This window comes from Cyprinodon tularosa, unplaced genomic scaffold, assembly GCF_016077235.1.
Source record: "Cyprinodon tularosa strain WSP-4 unplaced genomic scaffold, ASM1607723v1 ctg70, whole genome shotgun sequence".
NCBI lineage: Eukaryota > Metazoa > Chordata > Actinopteri > Cyprinodontiformes > Cyprinodontidae > Cyprinodon > Cyprinodon tularosa.
In genome coordinates, this window is record NW_024039452.1 from 2,150,818 (window position 1) to 2,169,461 (window position 18,644).

Sequence of the window (18,644 nt, forward strand, 5' to 3'; positions counted from 1 at the left end):
TCATAAAATACATAGATATGAATGCACCATAAAATACTTATTATTATTTTATATATAAAATTAATTGAAAGGTAAAATAAATATGAAATTTGAAATTCCATGATTGAATAATTAAATATTCTATTAAATAAACATAAAAATATTTAGTGTGTTGAATGAAATAATTAATGCGGTTATTAAAATACACTTATTTAAAAATGATCATAATTACTTCATATTATAAGTACATATAGAATTATATGATGAGATTATTATCTAATTACGGCGTTTGTCAGTTTGTTGCGTTATTATATTTGGGGTCACAGGCTGAAATGTTTGGGAAGCCCTGGTTTCGGACATGTGGTCACTCAGAGAGAAGGGATTGGTTAGAAAACCACAGCTTCTCTACAATGTTTTAGTCACCACACCAAAAAAATGTTTATGTTATCCTTCTATTATTTCTGTGTCCTCTTCTCCTTCATTCCCCTCCCACTCTCCCTCTCCTTCTCTCTCACTTTTTTCCTCTCAGCTTCAGCCAGACAACCAAACACTCTCTCTCTCTTTCTCACCATCACTGCGCTGCCCTGTGTATAGCAGTGACGGTCTTTGCATTCAAAGGATCCAAATGTGTCCACCTTATCCTTCTACTTGGCTCTATTTCTGCCTCTTATTGTAGTTTCTTTATTTTGTTTGTTTTGTTGGGTCTTTTTTTCCCCCTCTTGCCTCACCAAGTATAGAGACGCATGCAGTTTGGGGTGGAAGGAAGAGAGGGGGGGTCCTGGCTGACTCGATCGGAGGAAAAGGAGATGGGAGAACTGTGCGGGCAGGAAGGATGTGCTCGTTGCTGCAGCTTCTGATTCAATTAGCATGAATTTCACAGCACAGGCAGCAGCGGCGGCAGCAGCAGCAACCCCGTCAGACTGTCTGAGCGAGCCAGCAGCAGCAGCTTCTCGTGCCGGAGCTCCCTCAAAGGGACGAGTAACTGCTTCCCATCGGTTCCCCACCTTGCGAAGCATTCTTTGAAGCCGTTTGGGCTGTGGATTCCCAGAGCAAGAAGATTGAGCACAAGTAGGACGGAGCTTGTTTATCAGTTTATAGGATGGGAAGATTGTTGAAATGAACTGAAAGCCATGCACTCCAGTGCTTTCGTTATGGTTGAATCCTGTTAAGCCTGTTTTCTCTGTGCTGCTCAGCAATCTATGACCCGTATTGATTTTTTTGTCAGAATACAGTGGAAGGATATCAGCGCCACACTTGGAAAAAGCCCGCTGTTTTTGCCCTGGCTCCACATTCCTGTTTTGCCTTGGAATTCTTGATTTTATTCCTTAATCTATGTTTTTTCCATCTCCTGGCTGCTGACTGAAAGGGCTCCTTGCTCTCTCAAGGATTTGAAACCCCAGATCTGGATTTGTTTGCTCCTTCATCGTAGCATCCTTGTCAGCTCCTGTTTATTTGTCTCTGTCATTTCTGCTCTGAGGATTTATTGAGATAAATTTATCCTTTCTACAACCACAAGTTGTGTCGGACTGGTTTAAAGAGAGATGTCAGACTTGGATTATGGGAGGAGAAAACCTCTGAAGATCTCCCCAAGGCAATGGCTATCCTGAAGAGCAATTGACTGAAAGATAATAGTAGACAAGTATCTAAGATGGAGTCCTATGTTTGCTAAGTTATTGCTTGTAGCCTGAGATCGCACTTTGAAAGTTACCTTTTACAGGTTAAAATAGCTGCTTTAGGGTAGGAGTAGGGGAATGTTTTTAAAGGGTCAAGAAGCTTCTGGATAAAATTATTTGATTGCTGAAGATTTTTGGAGTCTCTCTTTCCAAAAAGGATCTTTTTTTTTGTTTTGTTTTTCTCTGATATTATTTACTTCTGGGATTTTCAAGCAAGGATCTGCTTCTGTTTTTCTGTTTTCTTTTTTTTACCTTTCTTGGCTTATCCGTATTTTCTGTTCCTTCACTTTTTCTTCCAATCCCAGGCTGGAAGGCTGGGGATCATGGGCCCTGGATTCCTTTGAGATGTTCACTTCCTGTTTGTGTCGCATGAGGGGGAGAGGCCTACCTTTCTTTTCAGGCCCCTCCCTTATGGAGCAGGAGGTGGAAGAGGAGGTAGACGGAGGGTTGCTATTGGTGCCGAGGCAAGCTGCGGCATCACCTGTGGTGTGGGCTAGCCCCGCCTTACTGTTCAGGCTGGTGCTCTCCCTGGCATTGCTGGTGTTCCCATGTCCAGCCGTAGCCGCCCGAGTCTCCTCCTCCCTCAGTACCACCCACCATGTTCACCATTTCCACAACAAGCATGGCACTGTGCCCATTGCCATCAACCGGATGCCCTTTGTGACACGTGGGGGCCATGGTAAGACCTTTTTATTTTATTTTTTTTTAGAAGCCAGTAATATCACAAGCCACACCTTACCAGTTGATGTACAATCTGCTTTTTGGGGTTGAGTCAGTTTTCTTCAAGCAGATAATTAAAGCCAAGAGCAACCAAATGAACCATTGAACTGCTTGTGATTTCTAAAATAATATGATGACCTAGGCTTCCCAAACCCTGCTTCTTGGCTCTGCTACCTCAAGGCCAGTGTCTTGGCTCATAGCTCTAATTTACTGGGTGATGTTTCCAGAGCCTGTTCCCTTTTGGCCATTTCCCCCACAGATCTGCAGCCAGCTGGGTTCTTTGACTTGCCTTTTTAAGTTCAGAGTCCATCTTGAGCCCATGGGTGTATTGAACTGTGGCAAATGTTAATTAATGTAATCACTCCAAGCAGTGCGATTGTAAATGAGTAATTGTAGTTGGGAAGAGAAATGTGCAGCGCTTTGTTTGAAAAGAGGAGTTGTCACATGATGAATGTTTGTGTTTCTTTGTATACTGAGGGAAAACCCATAGATAATTGCCTGAGCACCCTATATTTTGTCCTACTTTCTACATCATATGTCTTTGGCTCAGTGCTCTTCGGTGCATCCTTTGCTTTGCTTTTCTTAGCCTAAGCTGTCAGGGACAAGGCAGGATTTCACACTGATGATCTCTTTGATGTTCTTCAGCAGCAGATTTTCTCTCTAATCTTCCTTTTTTTTTATTTGTATTTCTTGTGCTTTATTACAATCTTGCTGACAGAAGATGCTAATAACATTCATTGATTCCAAAGCATGTTCATGCTCAGGCTGCCCAATTTATTTCCACTAAGTGAGATTCCACATCATGTCTCATCTTCTTCTGGCTTCCAATCTCTACATCTCTCTTTTTTGCTTGAGCGTGGCTGTAATTAGTGTAGCGTTAGAGACACCCACAGCAAACAAACTCTCAGTAGTGTCTAGGATATGTTGGGTCTCTGTAGATGCGTTTGGTTCACAACTTCCATCCCAAGGGCTCAGGACTGCAGTACGCTTACAGTATCAAAGCCCATGGTTACATAAGCATGCATGTTCCCAAACTGATAAGGTTTCATATGTTTTATTGAGGTTATGGAATATTTCTAATTTTACCTAATTCATATTCTTAGGTTTATGCTTTATACATGATGTGCATTGTTACTTTGCTAGCCAGATTACAGAGAGTGGATGGCCTTCCTTCACATTGTGGATGTCACTGTGTCTACGGAGGTCACCTAATCAGGACAGCCTTCATGTCATTAAAAATACACAGGATATGGGAACATCTTGGAACCGGACTGATAGAGGAGAGCTATCTGTAATCCTTGGGCATGGATGGCGTGTCAGTTTCTGATACGGACAACTAAGCATCCACCTGGTGCAACACATAGACTCATGAGCTATAAGAAGGAGAAGATGGCCTTGTTCGGGGCTCAATCTTTGCCGGACGCTCGTGGACGTGATTTTTGAGCCCACAGCTGTGCAAGCTCCAAGCATTTTTTCTCTGTCCTGTAACAACCTGATCTGGAATAAACTGTTACTTTTTTACTGCTGTTTTATAGTCCTTTTAACATGTTATTACCCAGTTTGAGTTAAGAGTAGTAAATAACTTGCTACCAGGAAAAGAACCGCGAGGAAGCCCCTGGGCTGCAACGGCTTTTTTAAAGGGGACATAACTTCCTCATTTAACATCTCCTTAAGAAACATACAGTAGAAAATTGCCCATAATTGACAAGAGGCAGCAGCCAAACATAATTTATTTTAAAGGTTTGGTTCTTGTAATTGCACTTTGTTCAATATTAAATTCAGTCTAGATACATGCAAACTTTTGATTGTTACAATACCTTTTATGGAGGAAAATGTGCCTAAAAATCAATGTTTAGCACTATTTAAACGGTTTATTTTGTAAAATAACAACCCTTTCCACTGTCTCCTCTTTATTTATCTAGTAACACATACAGTGATTGCCAATGGCAAGGAGGTGCAACAACACTTCTAACATATGTGCTTGTAAGAAAATAAAAGCTCTTAAAAAGAGTTCTAGAGAGTTTTGTTCTAAAAAAAAGTTAAAAAGAGTTCGTGCTGGAAGCATGCACACCTCCAAAGTGTGCATTTACAACTCGTTGAGGGACTTATAGAGCTTGTAAGATCTGGAGACTGTGATTCAAAAGCAAAATGTGCTTGTCATACTGTCAAAGAGGAACATTTTGTTTAGCAATGAAAAGGGAAAAGGTCGAAGCTCTACATCTACTAGTAAGATGATAGTGAAGTCAAGTTTGTTGAAGGAGACACTGGGTTGCTAGAGAACTGATTAATGTTGCAGTACCTGTTTTGGAGAGAAATTTACCCATTACGAGGATTCAGAAATGTAATTCTTTATAATGTAAAAGTAAAATTTAAAACTGAATCTCTCCTTTAATCACAACTCTAACCACTGTCTGATATTTTTTCTTCATTTGGTAATGGATAAATGGATCATAGCTCTCACACTCTGGGGCTATTTAAATAGACATAGTTAATATAAAACTTGTATTCGGATCCCTCTGTGGACTTATAACTGTCAAAAAATTTTAGCCTGCAAGACAGAAGGTCTGTTTGATCTGTGGCTGGTTGCATTTCCATTACAAATTCAGCTTCTGGTCAGTTCAGGATGATACCTTACATTGCGGCTTGTCAAGTCTTCCCTTGTGTTCATACGCACACGTGTACGCATAAAGTATATCACAGTGGGAGAGCTAAACTAAGATTGAGACGTTGATTGGTTGGCTTTATTTGCTGTTCTTGTTCTTATTCTCCCTGGCATTTGCCGTAGCAGTTAGTAATGTACTCCTACACAGCGAAATGCTGCTGCTTCCTGGTTCATTTGTGTTGTTTTTAGTAGCACACTCCCAACATTTTCATTATCTACTACAAGAGAGCACGCACACACATCTGAAAGCTCCTCTTGTGTGTGGGGAGTCAAACACAGTCACCGTCATAAATACCTCAATTTCAGCCTGGCAAATCGCATCCTTGTCTGAAATGCCAGCTCTTCACATTTTGTCAGCCAAGTGGCGCAGCATATTTTGAGTGCTAATACCCCACTCAGTGATAAGAGCCCACTCACTTCACAACATTTCCACTAGCCAGTTTCATCGACTGTGTCCCAAGAATGTAGAAGAAACCTTAACTGATTTCTATAAGCTAATAGCAGAATAGTGGCATCTCATGTGTCGGTGCTGTACAAGTACAGAGCCAGAATTCTCCTATTTGCAATCACAGTGGCACCTATGATTCATTAAGCTGTATTCATGGCTTTTAACCAAATCTAAAATTCTGGCATATCAGGTCTATAACATTTCAAAACTACCGTTTTCATCCTGCAGTGAGATCATAAAGCTGTTTCTTGTCTGGATGAGGTCCTGGAGAGCCATGCTGTGCTCACTGGGTAGTACGCATTCACCCACTTCTGAATAAACAGCAGCAAAGGCATAATAACCACAGACTGAAGCAACATATATGTTTCAGTCTATCCGGATTGCTACATCTGTAGTGCAGTAATAGCCATTAAAATTTCCCCACTTTCCTTGATGGACCCTTGGCTGGTCTCCTACAAATAATTTTTAAACATAAATCTTTGTACTAAAATATTATTTCTTTCATTATTATTATTTCATTAAAGCTACAGTGTGTAATAATTACAGGGATATACAGTCAGAAATGTAATATATTATACATAACTATGTTATTTATCATCATCTACGAGCTCAGCCTCTTAACCTTAATATTTGCGTTGCCTTAGAATTCGTTATTTATAATTACATAGGAGCGGGTCTCGCAGCCATGGAGGCAGACATCTTTGCGCTACGGCAGCGCAGAGGCAACAAACTAGCGATTGCGAGATCGCCCATAACGCTCGAAAGTAACTACGGCAAGTTGAGAGAGATGAACTGAGACGGTACTGAACAATAGATGGCAGTATTATGCCTAAGAATACTATCTGTAAAATTATCTATGTAAACAAACCTCATCACTTGAGAAGGTAGGTGATGCGGACGTTGTGGAAGACATTTTGTCCCGTAACGCTCGCCGTACTGTTGGGGGGGAGAAGCGGTGGGGGGGAGATGTTCATGTTGCTGCGGTCTGCAGTCTGGACGTTAGATGTCGCTGAAAATTACACACTGTAGCTTTAAGATCTAAAGAGAAGCGTAATCTCCTGGTCAGACCCTGTAATTCAGTGAAAAATGCACTCCCAGGAGAAGGCAATTGGCTGGAAGTTGGAGGGGATTTGGCTGGGATGTGCAGGGAAGTGGGCTGCCATTCGGCTGACGTTTGACTGGGAAGGGCCATTTTGAATGGCTGCTACTGTATATGCTGTTTGACAATAATAGGTAGAGCTTGTTATTCTAGCTATTCCATACTCAGCTGAAGGAACTTCCAGCTTGACTGTTATAAAGCTGCTACAATAATATCAATCACATACATCAGCTATTTTGCAGGCCACTCCTAAAACAACATACAGTTGCAGGATTACTTTGCTTTAGATGTATTGACTTAACAGTTTTTTAGACCTTGCATAAAAATTATTCTGCATTGGGGAATGCATGGTGGCTCAGATTTTTAGCATTGCTACCTAGCTGTAATAAGGTCTCGACCAGCAATGGGCAATCCCATAGATAAAATATCTTAAAGATACATTTTGAAAAAATAGACTTTGGAAAATGTTTTATTTTTTTTAAATTGTGAATACAATTTTTTTCTAATTATCATTTAAAAAATGTGTTTATGCTTGCAACAATTATGGAAAAAATGCAATACAAATGTTGGTGGGTGATGGTAAGACATATATCTGATGGCAAAATCTATAATCAATAGCAAACTAGCTTCTATGGAACAGCCTTAATTTAATTGCTACACACATTTCCTTAAATGCCCCTGAAAAGGAATTAAAATCGAGTCTCAGCACCTCTTACAATGAGTTATGTGATTTAGAGAGGGAAGTTTAGCTTTTGGATGTGACAAACCTTTTAGAGCATCTGTATGCAAAGCAGTTTTATGACAGTTCGTTCAAATGCTGCAGTCTTACCCATATTGTTCAGATTGCAGCTAATTAGGAAGTCCTGACCACTGAAGTGTGACATTTGACAGAGCTGTCTGCTTGGTGATAAGTCACATAAATGTTCACATGATTCTCATTATCTGGTTTACCCCCTCCCTTTTGGATCAATGAGGAGAATGATGATGTTTCTTTACTGCAAGACATACATCCCAAATTCCCTGTGAGGTTCTATGGTATATGTGTTGCATTCAAATGCCTCCCTGATGTTGAAGAATTCTTCTAACACAACCAGCATACCCTAAGGGAGTGGCATTAGTCAGTGCATACCTGAAAAAAACTGTATACTTCTTTGGAATAAGTATTTTTTATTTTACCTAACTTAGTATTCAGCCTCTGATGTCCCCAAATCAAAGGCCACTACAGCCAATTGTCATTAGAAGTTACCGATTTAGTAGATAGAGTCCAACTCTGTGTAGTTTACTCCCAGAATAACAGATGAGTTAGAGGGTTGGAGAAAATAACAAACAAACACATATTATGGAGAAGTTAAAGCAGGTTTAAACAGCTGAAACATCTGAAAACTGACCCGGTATTGCTGTTGATGTAAATGTGCAGGCTAGGAAAAGAAAGGATTAATATCTGACTCTTTAAAAAGGCTCATCGCATCTACGGGAGCTGCGAGAAACCACAGCTGATGTGAGAAAATCTATTTGCAAAAAAATGTAGTCTACTCCAAATCTGACCTTTTATGAGAAAGGTAGCTGTGGAAAAACATGGATGGTTCTGAAAATGAGTTGAGACATCGCAGAGGTCCCCAGTCCTGCAGCGGATCTACATTGATAATAATAAATTGAACTTTATTGATCTCATATTGTAGAAATTTACCCCTGCATTTAACCCACTCCATGAGGGAGCAGTGGTCTGCCATTGGGCAGCGCACGGGGAGCAATGAGGGTTACAGTAAGGGTCTTGCTCAGAGACCTAGAGTGGCATTCTGTGGGAGTGGGTCCCGACCTCAGAACCTCAGGATTCCAAGCTCTATGCTCTAACCACTAGGCCACCACTCCCCTTAAAAACAATAGAACAATCACATGAAAAATAGAAAGAGAGATTTTAACAGTTTAATACAACCAAGTACATATTGGTACAGGATCTTAACTGAGACCCTAACAGATCATTACATCACACACAGTCCAAAGCTAGAGAGCACCAATTTTAGGATGCACCAGTTTTTAAATTACTGATCCTGTGAGTACTTTCTCATTAAATCATCGAAGAACTAAACACATGTGTGTCAGGGCCAAGAAGGTTATATGTTAACAGATGTATTTACATGTACCTCCTAATAAGTGAGTTGTTCATACTTTCCATAATCCCCCAAGTTTCCGTTCAGTAGAGAAGCTACAAAAATTCATGATTTATACGGTTCCCATTGCATCCATATCTGCACACATAGTACATGCTTAAACAACGGCTGTGTTCAGTTTCCATGCCTCTGGCCTTGTGAGTGAAAAAGGAAGTTTTAGATGTGAAAGTTAATTCACACCTGAGCGTTGCAACACATAGAACCAAAGGGATAAAAAAAAAAAAAAACTAATTATAATTCAAGCTGTCTTTGATGTTTTTTTGCATAAAAAGCTTCTAAGCGACTTTACTCCTGGGTGGATCACTTCGTCCTTGGCATTGGACAGACTATCCATTTGGGGCTTTTTTGGCAAGTGTGTGTGGACATGCAGATGTTTGTGTGCATTTATGTATATATTGCAATAAGCACACAAGCATGAATGTATTTGAATAAGAAGCTCCCAAGGTTAAAACATCCACCTGAATCGCCAAGGGCTAAATTTCAACATTGATCAGCTTCTGCTGGCCGGCCCATCGTAATTGGTCGCAGAGGAAATGGGTTAGGGTTATGGGTCTTTGCTGTGTTTCTCGAAACTTTAACACACCTAAGAAAATATCTCTTAGGCAGACATATTTTAGAATTGGAACAATAATATAAATACAACACATCACCTGGGTATCATTTGCAGTCCTAATTAGATTTTGCATGCGGTTATGTGAGCCGCAATGCAGCAAGTCTCATGTTGTGAATTAAAAAAAAATGTATTTCTTCTGTTCTTTTAGGAAAATTCTTCAGGTTATTTATTGCATCTTTATACAGTCTAAAATACTTATTTACATACATTCACATTATGAACTAACCTGCAGGTAACAATTTTATTTTATCCCCCTTATGTGAGGTAGTAGCTTCATGTTTTTATTGTATTTTTTTATATGCACTATTGATATTACCCTGCGATATACAAACATTGAACTAATTGGAGAAATTATAATTAACATATGTTCCCTCATCTGTATAACTTTAATGCTGTGTTGTGTCTAATCCTGATGTATTTCCTCACTTAACAGAAGTGTATCATTTTCCTAACTTTTAGTTTAAATGTCAATACACCGCCCACTCGTCTTCTTTTTCTTTTTCTGTTATGGTTTCTATTCGTTTTTCTTTGCTCCATTTGCTCTTCCCTCAGTCTCAACACATAAACCCTATTTTCTTCACCTAATTATGATCCAAAAACATCGCCACCTTTTACCGTTTATGTCGTCTCCTCTTTTTAAATCCTGAATTCTACATGAAACGGTTCACTTTCTCCAATAGAACAAACGTTGTCTGTGGTCCTCTGTGTGATGTTGTTTGTTTGGTCTTGCTGTACATGAATACTGATGAGGTCAGCTGCAGCCCACACTCATCCATCTACCATATCCTGGACAAGCAGTGCAAGAACACCGGTAGGTCCGTAGGTTCAAGCCTCTGCCGAAAACCCCCCAGTGTGCGACCTGCTTAGATCCATCCCGTCCTTGTCTTTCATCAATTCCCCTTTTTTTCTCCCCTCTTAATACCAACCTGGTATGTTTGATAATCACCACTTTATCTCTGAGCTCCAAAGGGGAGGTCAGGTGCGGTGTGTGTGTGTTGGTGTGTGTGTGTGTGTGTCAGGATGTTGAGGGGGAGAACTGTTGAGCGCTCTCCTTTGAGAGTCAAGTCACAACCCTTCTCTTTCAGTGAGCCCCATTAGTATTCATGATTCCTTCCCCACACAAAGTCCAAGGCGCACAGCTACATGCACAAACACGTGCATAAGAAAACATGAACGGACGCCTCAGGTGTTCTGGGCAGTTAAGATAAGCCAGCTGGTTTGACATTTTCTGTCATGCAACCACAGGCACACCCTCCCCTCCTTCCTCCCCTCAACTCCGAGCTTTACACCTGAGCATTCGAGCAGCCGACAAATGGAACATAATATTAACCAGGAGTCTGTGAATGAGACCCACTGAGAGGCGGGCAAGAACAAAAGGAGGGAGAATGTGCTTCCTTCTCTTTGGTCAGACCTTTTTTTTCTTTCTGGAACACCTAGTTTGACAAGATGTTCTCTCTACAGCAACTTCCTGCTCTTATCCTCAATACATCAAGCTGGTGCTCTTTTGACTTTTCACACAGCGCCATGTTAAGGAATTGGTATTCAAAATGGAGCTATTACTTGCAGATCATTGCTGGTCATGCTGTTCTTTTTGGTACAGTGAGTTGCGAGCGAATTCAAATTGACTGAACCTTTCTCTCAGTCTCCCACGTTTCAAATATTTTTTTTACTAGGAACATGAAAAATAATCACTCTGCTTGAATCACCAAGCAGAACTAATGTTTCAGTTTTTTAATTCCAGACATCCGAAGGACGGCAGAAGCTAACTTCAGTACCTAAAAACGAACCAAAAAAAAAAAGAAGAAAAAAAAAGATCAAAAGTATATATATATTTTTAGTGGTGTTGCGCCAATGTAATTTTTTGCCCCCGAAACCAATAGCTGCTTGTGCAGTATTGAAAAACTGCATATTATTTGGATGTATAATAATTGCCATCATGGCTTTGTAAAGCTGCTGCCTACCTTTTGGGATGCAGGAAGAAGACTATTTCAAAGTGAATCCAGTAGAACTTTTTATTGCCTACCTGGAATGGGTGACAATAGTTGAAGAAACTTTTGGCTCTCAAAATGGCATCGGTGCCCTATTTGTCGGTACTTGCCGATACCGATACCATCATTTTAGTGCAGGATAGGGGCCCTGCCTGATACTGGTATAATAATTTGTCATCTTCTGTGCGATTTCTGTATCACAATGAGGCGTTTGGGTACCAAAAATTTAAATCATTTAACTTTAGTAGAATGGGTAATTGGTGGTACTAGGAGAGTTAGGCTAGTTTCATCACCTGTTCCTTGAAAAAGCTCAGTGCTGAGATCAAGGAACATAGACAAAGTAATTATATTTACTATGTATGTGACATCTAAAGGCAGCTGATATTAAGCTGTATAAGAGTAAGGGGGCTGCACAATTATTTGCAATGTTATGTTGGAATATGTTGCATAAAAAAAAAAAATTGTAAGGAGTAATGAATGGTTCATTGGTATATTTCCTTTTTTGCAGCAAAAATTGTCATCTATATCTATTGTCTATTTATCTATTTGTATTGTGACTTTCAACCAGCAAAAGTTACTCAGGGAACAATATCAAAACTTTTCTGACTAGATGATTTCAAAAGCATACATATGTTGCACTAACACAATCTAATCTTCCAATAAATTGTTGTCTTATTAGATATTCATGCTTTTAATTTCACTTTTTCCAAGTTGTGTTTTTCTTGAACCAAGTAATTGTGGTTGGATTAAAGCCTGTGTCACTCCCATATTCTTCTATTAGTGTTCAACAGAGTGCTGTAAAACGCTATTGTCGGGGACATAATAAAGCACAGAACAATTGAAGAAGATCAGCACACATATCACCTCCACATTCTTTTGCATGCAGTCAGTTTAGCAAGCGAGCACTATTTCCCTGCCTGCTGGGGGAAAATGATTTGGCCCATCTCAATCTTGCATGTTGGAGCACAGAGACGAAATAAGGTGTCATATAGCACCACTGGGACCAAATGAACGTATTTCACCAAGACATCCCTTCATTGCTTTTCTATTAAAAACAAAGAACTGGTTGGATGAAAAAATTGCTTTTTTTTTACCTTCCCTTGCAGCTAAGGTTTTCTGCCTCAGAAAGAGAATTGGTATTGGAATTATTTTTTTTATTTATATGTTTTTGTTAGGTACAGAGTAACAAGTAAACCCTGCTTTGGGATTTTTTTCTTGTAATGCCTAAAATGAAATATATTTTTAAACAAACAAAAAAAAAAATAGAAAACATAGTTTTAGAACTGAGTCACACACTGTAAATGCATAACAATCTTCACTCTGGTTGAAAATCAGTGTCCGGTGTTCTGTCAGACCAGCATACCCATAGTCAATACCCATTTCTCTTTTGTTTATCCCCTTAGTTTATCTCTGTTTATTACTTTAGTTTATCCCTTAAATGTATCCCTTTAGTTTTGTATGAAAAGTACACTTTAAACCACCTCAACGGGTGTGTATCCCTTTAGTCATGTACAAAAATCTATTTAATTAGTTACATTTTGACGTTTTTTGAAGTGTATTGCAATCTGACCTTAAATTGTTATTTTTCTGTTCATGAGTAAAGGGTTACATGCCTGTCAAGGTAGTTTAAAGTCTTTTTTTTTGTAAAAATAAAAGGATAAACACAAATCTGATGTCTTGCGCATGCGTATTAACTATGAGTATGCTGGACTGACGGGGTATGCTGATCTGACTGAACACCGGTAAAACAAGTCTGACCGTTGTTTAGACGCATAGTAACAGTGTAAAAATAGAGACTTCACACTGCTGGATCCCCAGCTGTCAGTAAAACCACTCTGAGTTCTGCAGCCTTAAAGCAAGTAAGTGAACTAGCAATATTAAAGTGCCACTTAACACTAAAGAGAAATGGCCATAAATGTGTTCTAGGCTAAGTTTCCCCGTAGAGTAAACTCAAAGTATCTAAAAACATCAAACCAGCCAATATTTGATGGTTAGCTAAATATATATATATATATTGTGAGTAATTATTTTGATTTCTTTATTGTATTTTATTAACCGAAAACAATCTGTTGTCTAGAGAAGATTAATTTCACATTTTTAAACAAGTTTTTAAGAGTTATAGTTGTTTTTATTTATATTTATATTTGTATTTTGCGTTGTAAAATTCTTACTGTTGTGTTTTTAGGTAGACAATTTTAAGATCTGTCCAGGGACAACACATAAAAAAATTGCCTTTTGGCTAATTCTGGTGCATTTGCAGGAATGCTTATTAATGTACACTGTCCCTGTCAAATAAATGAATAAATAAATGTAAATCTAAACCCCAAAAATACTATCGTCTAAAAAAGAAACTGATTGAACAAAAGCTCTGTGATTTAAATCTTTGGTCCTTTTAACTGCATGAATATCTCTAATGGATCATTTTCTGTTGATCTTTGAAATAATTGGGTTAAAGCGATTAAACATTGACATGTTCGGAAAACTAGTGTGAGACCATTTGAGCTTTGTAATGTTGTCGTTATAGCCAGATAGTTGTATGCCAACTCTTTCATGCTTTTTTCAAACTTTCCAAAGTCAGTTATAGGGATGTTTGAGATGCTCTGATAAAATACTTTAATAAGATACAATATTGTTGTATCTTCCAACCGGGAAGAGATACGCCGCCTCTCTCCATGTCACCGCTGCTCATCTCATGACATCACCGCATCACACCACTTCTGGCAGTTAGGCTAAGTTAGAGACTTATCACATCCAAAAAACACTTTTTTTTTGTCCTTTTGAAATCAGCCTGGAAAAGAACAGGGGCTGTCACTCTGCAAATTATGTGCGAAAAGAGCCGCTTTGTCTCAGTTTTGGGAAGAAATTATCATTCTGTTCCTCACATCATTGCTCTCTGACCAGATAATTCAGGTGTGGTGTTTAGTGGACAGGCACAGCATTGTCATTGTAGGCGTTAACTTGACGGGTAATGTCATTGACCCGTCTAATGCCACCCATTTTTTCCAGAACTGAAAGGTGCTGCTTAGAGAGTAGAAATCAAGACGATTACTCAAACATGAGTAAATGTGAAAGTAGATGATTTTTTTCTTAAACAATAGCATTATAGAATAATTTCAAGTTTTAAGGGGCATATTTTACAGGATCTAGACTTTTTAAATGTGCATAGTCACGTTCTTTGATTTTTCCTCCATTCATATAGAAGTAAATCACTCTGGTTGAATAGAAAGGTTTTCTAAAAGAATAATATGTCATGCTGCAGTAGTATTTGTTACCTTTGTTTTTAACGGTTAGTTTTTTCTCAATTTGTCAGTAAATCAATTGTGTATATTTACAATAGTATAATACTGTGCATATGCACTGTAGCCTAGTGAGACCATCCTGATCTCGCGAGCTTTCAAGATTTCACTCGCTAATCAGTCTGGAGACTCTCCGTTAAAGAAAATTTGGAGCCGTTCACCAAACGAACGTCCAATCAGCGTTGGCTTTGAGGCGGGTTGAGGTGTGACGCAACGAGAAGCGCGACAGTTCAGTCTAAAGAACATGGCGGCTTCAGCCGATGAAACTAGCGTTAGCGTGGCTATCGAGCAAGTTTTATCGGAATTACAGAGTATTTCTTCACTGAAAGAAGAGCAAAACACTGCTCTGGAGGCTTTTCTCAGAGGAAAAGATGTTTTTGCTCTTCTCCCAACTGGTTTCGGCAAGAGGTTGATCTATCAATTGGCTCCTTTTCGTCGTCGCTCTGTTACGTTAAATGCTTCGTTGATCTGATTGGTTTATTTGGCCCGTCTATCACCAACATAGGCCAATCAGCTAACCAGTATTTTCGTCCCTTCCCAAAATTACTTCTATGGAAGGTTTCCAGATAGATATGCGGAGCAAATCCATCTGGTGGAGTCAGGTTATATGCACTGGGGGTGAACCAGGAATTAGCCTACTATAGCTAAACCAGTTAGCATTTCTCAGCAGTAGGTGAAAATAATCAAGAAAAATTAAATATGTGTTCACTGGACGGATGCTAAAGCTGCCAAGGCATTTAGATGTGGCTTTTAAGTTAATATATACTTTAATACTACAATTGATAGCAATGCTGTTCTTAGTTTCTTCAGTTTAACTACAAACAATATTATAGATTAATTGATTGGTTCTTACCTTGATGCTGGTTTCCTTGTTTGCGTTTTGTAGCAGTAGTATTAACGGTTATACTTTGACCAAACCAAGTTGTTTCTTCACTATGAGACATTGCATGATGGTCTTGCTCTATTTAATAGTCACAATCTGGCCTTTCTGGTAGTCTTTCAGCTCTGCCAGGAGATGGCACTACATTTTTTTAATGCATTGCATCTGGTGCTGTAATTTCATTTAGGCTGAAAAATGACAATTTAAAACACTATCAGGATGAATGCTTGGTGTAAAGAGCGCTATTATATCACTATCAAACGGCCCTTGATCTTTTTTGATTAAGCTCTTGGTCAGCAAAAGCTCTCAAATAATAAAAAAAAGAGCCATTACAGATCTACCAGTGGAAAGAATTAATACTTTTTTTTTTTCGGATTTGTTTGCGCCAAGGTATACTAGCAAGTTTTTGTTTTTTTTCCCAATATTTTGATGCAGACCTTTTGTTGTGAATGTCAAAACAAAGCACTGAGGCACTTGCTTTTGGATAAACAAGCAATCCAGAGGTTATACCTAATGAAGTAGTAGGTAAAGTAGTGAGTGTATCTTTACTCATTTTAAATAACAAATGGCTTCCCTCTGTCAATGAAGCTACCCATTTCTGTGTTGAGGTTGGGCTTGAAGCTCACGGGAGGTGACATGATGATATTGTCGTGTGTGGGGAGGATGTTCAATCTCTGTCCGGCCGGATGAAATGGCGTGGGCAGCTCCTTCTCTTTACAGACACAGGAGAGGGGACCAGCTCTTCAGAAGCTGTGCTGATGTAAGCCCTGCTTTAATTATTTAGCCGTCAGATATTAAAGCAATGTGAAACGGGAAAGGGGGGGAGCCCTACGCCAAGGATTCCAGTCTCCACTGGGAGTGCCCACCATTAATAAACAAAGCGTCCTATATTCTGCACGACAGATGCTTTGAAAATTTGCCACCTCTTCCATATTACCCACCCCGGAGGAGTTTCAGGACGCAGAAGAAAACACTTCCATGAGCAACAGTATGAATATATCCCACCGCCCACTCCTTATCCCTCAGCTAATATTCCCTGCCACCCACCCTAGATGTAAAGTGGTTGTTTGAGTGTGATACGTTTCCAAATTAAGCTCTTGAAAAGCTTTAAGATTACTACATATTTTATTGTGATTACTGTTTGATGATCTCTTTACTCTGTGTTCCATTTATTAGGCACTACTTGAAATAAGAACATATTTCTAGCTAATCTGAAGCAGTACACCTCAGATTATTTTGCCATTTTTATTAAATGTTCTTAATATTCAACAACAAGGGAAGACTAGATTAATACAGCACAGCTGTCCTTCACACACAAGCACCCCATTACACTTTTTATAAGGTGTGAATGAAAGCTGAGACAGTGCTTTAATCTGCAGATGAACCTTGAATACCTTGGTAATATTTAACCTAGCCTATGTTTGATTAAGGATTATGAATGAATGGTCACACGATGGGAAAATTAAGGTCTAAAAGGAGCAAATTGACGTGCAAATGGAAGCACGCAGGTGCACACAACAGTTATATACATATATAAATCTAGAAGACAGAAGTTTTTACAGTAAGAGCAGTCAGAAGGTATTTTTTTGTCATTTAACTTTAGCAACATATCACATACTTAAAGGTAGCAGTGTTCCCGCCTGAGGAAATTCCTTGTCTCTTTTTCCATCACTTTAGAAGCACATAATGGATTATTTAACGTTTAACATGTCAGTTGCTTTCTCTGAATAATCTTTTGCTTGAGTTTGCCCATGAAGCCATAAAATTTATATATCTTCCCATGGCTGAGTTAAATAAAAACTACAAATGCAATTTCCTCTAAAGATCGCTCTCAGCCCTGAGTTCTCTTTGCCAATTCTTGTTTGTGATTTTGTTTTTCTGTCTATCAATCCATATGTCAATCCATATGTCAATCCATCTATCCGACCATCTATACGTATAAAAAAAGATAGGGAAATAATCTTTTTTATTGCCAATCTTCAGATTTGTTGTGGTAATTATTTCAAACAGCCTTTTTAAAGGAGAATTATTAGGTTCACCGAGTAAAAATGGATTTATTGCTTCAGCAGAAACATGATTTTTCCTCAGTTTTTTGAAGTAATGTGTCAAGGACGTGAAAATGAGGGTTTACTGAAGGAGCTTGACAGACAGAAACCTCCAGCTGCTTGTGTTCCCACTGCGTATTATAAAAACCCACATGAACACACATGCAAACACCCCCTCATGTTCTGCCAGCAGAAAGAAACTTTGCAAAGTTCAAGTGAACTTCAGCGATCGCATCTTTTCCGTGACACATGTGTGACAGGCCTGTGATGACTGACAGAGCTAGGATCATCCGACTCCCCCACCCCCACCACCTCCTCTTTACCATCACCCTCCCTGAAACTAATATTCATGTGCCTAACAGTCAACACTCTGTATGGGGGTGCAGCACAAGTTGTATCTGATGCAAAACGAGAAAGAATGTTGGCAGGTGTCGAAATCAATTAAGTGAAGCAAAGAAGGGACCTTGCAAAAGCAGGAGGGTGTCTGTAGAACTGGGGTAGAGTGATATCTAGAGAGGATGTATTCCAGGTTTGGTGTGTTTGAAAACCCCAACCTTCATCCTTCAGCACACAGAGCCTTGACATACTTAAAGTTTCCCCCTTAGGGCCTTTGGGATGCTGTAGAAATAAAGATAGCACCTTTGGAGCAGAACTAGCAATTGCCTACTGCCTTCACCTTTTTTGTGCTACTCCACTCTGCACCACTGCCATCTTATCCCATCCCATCACTCATTCCACTTTAGAAATAACTGCATCCAGGTGACTGTCCCTTCTGCAGCTTACCAAAGCTCTATAGCTAATAAAGGAAAAGTACGGTCAGCAAGGAATGATCAGTGGATCATTATCTATACATAAAATTAATACGCTCATGTTGATTTAATGAATTTAGCTTTAATCAGTAAAAAAAAATACAAATAATATTTTTCGTCATGAGCACTGAGTCAGAGACTGGGTAATTTTGTCCAAATATAGTAACACCTCACTCCGGACATCTGCCAATGATGTAATGGTGCGGTAAGCCTAGCGCCATTCTCCCCGCTTTACAAGCAAAATAAACTACTAGACACATCTGC

The 18,644-nt window shown here is 39.2% G+C and overlaps 1 protein-coding gene across 8 annotated transcripts in view; it reads left to right on the plus strand.

Moving 5' to 3' along the window:
* nrxn2b (neurexin 2b) overlaps positions 1-18,644 on the plus strand; it is a 1,247,190-nt gene that overhangs the window by 826,365 nt on the left and 402,181 nt on the right. The window contains exon 1 of one of the 8 annotated variants that reach the window (XM_038268484.1): positions 534-2,331. The exons of the other annotated variants lie outside the window; for them this stretch is intronic. Within the exon in view, the coding sequence (XP_038124412.1) occupies positions 1,998-2,331 (334 nt within the window). The 5' untranslated portion in view covers positions 534-1,997. Of the gene's footprint in view, positions 1-533; positions 2,332-18,644 lie in introns of those variants that run through there. 8 annotated transcript variants of the gene reach the window in all.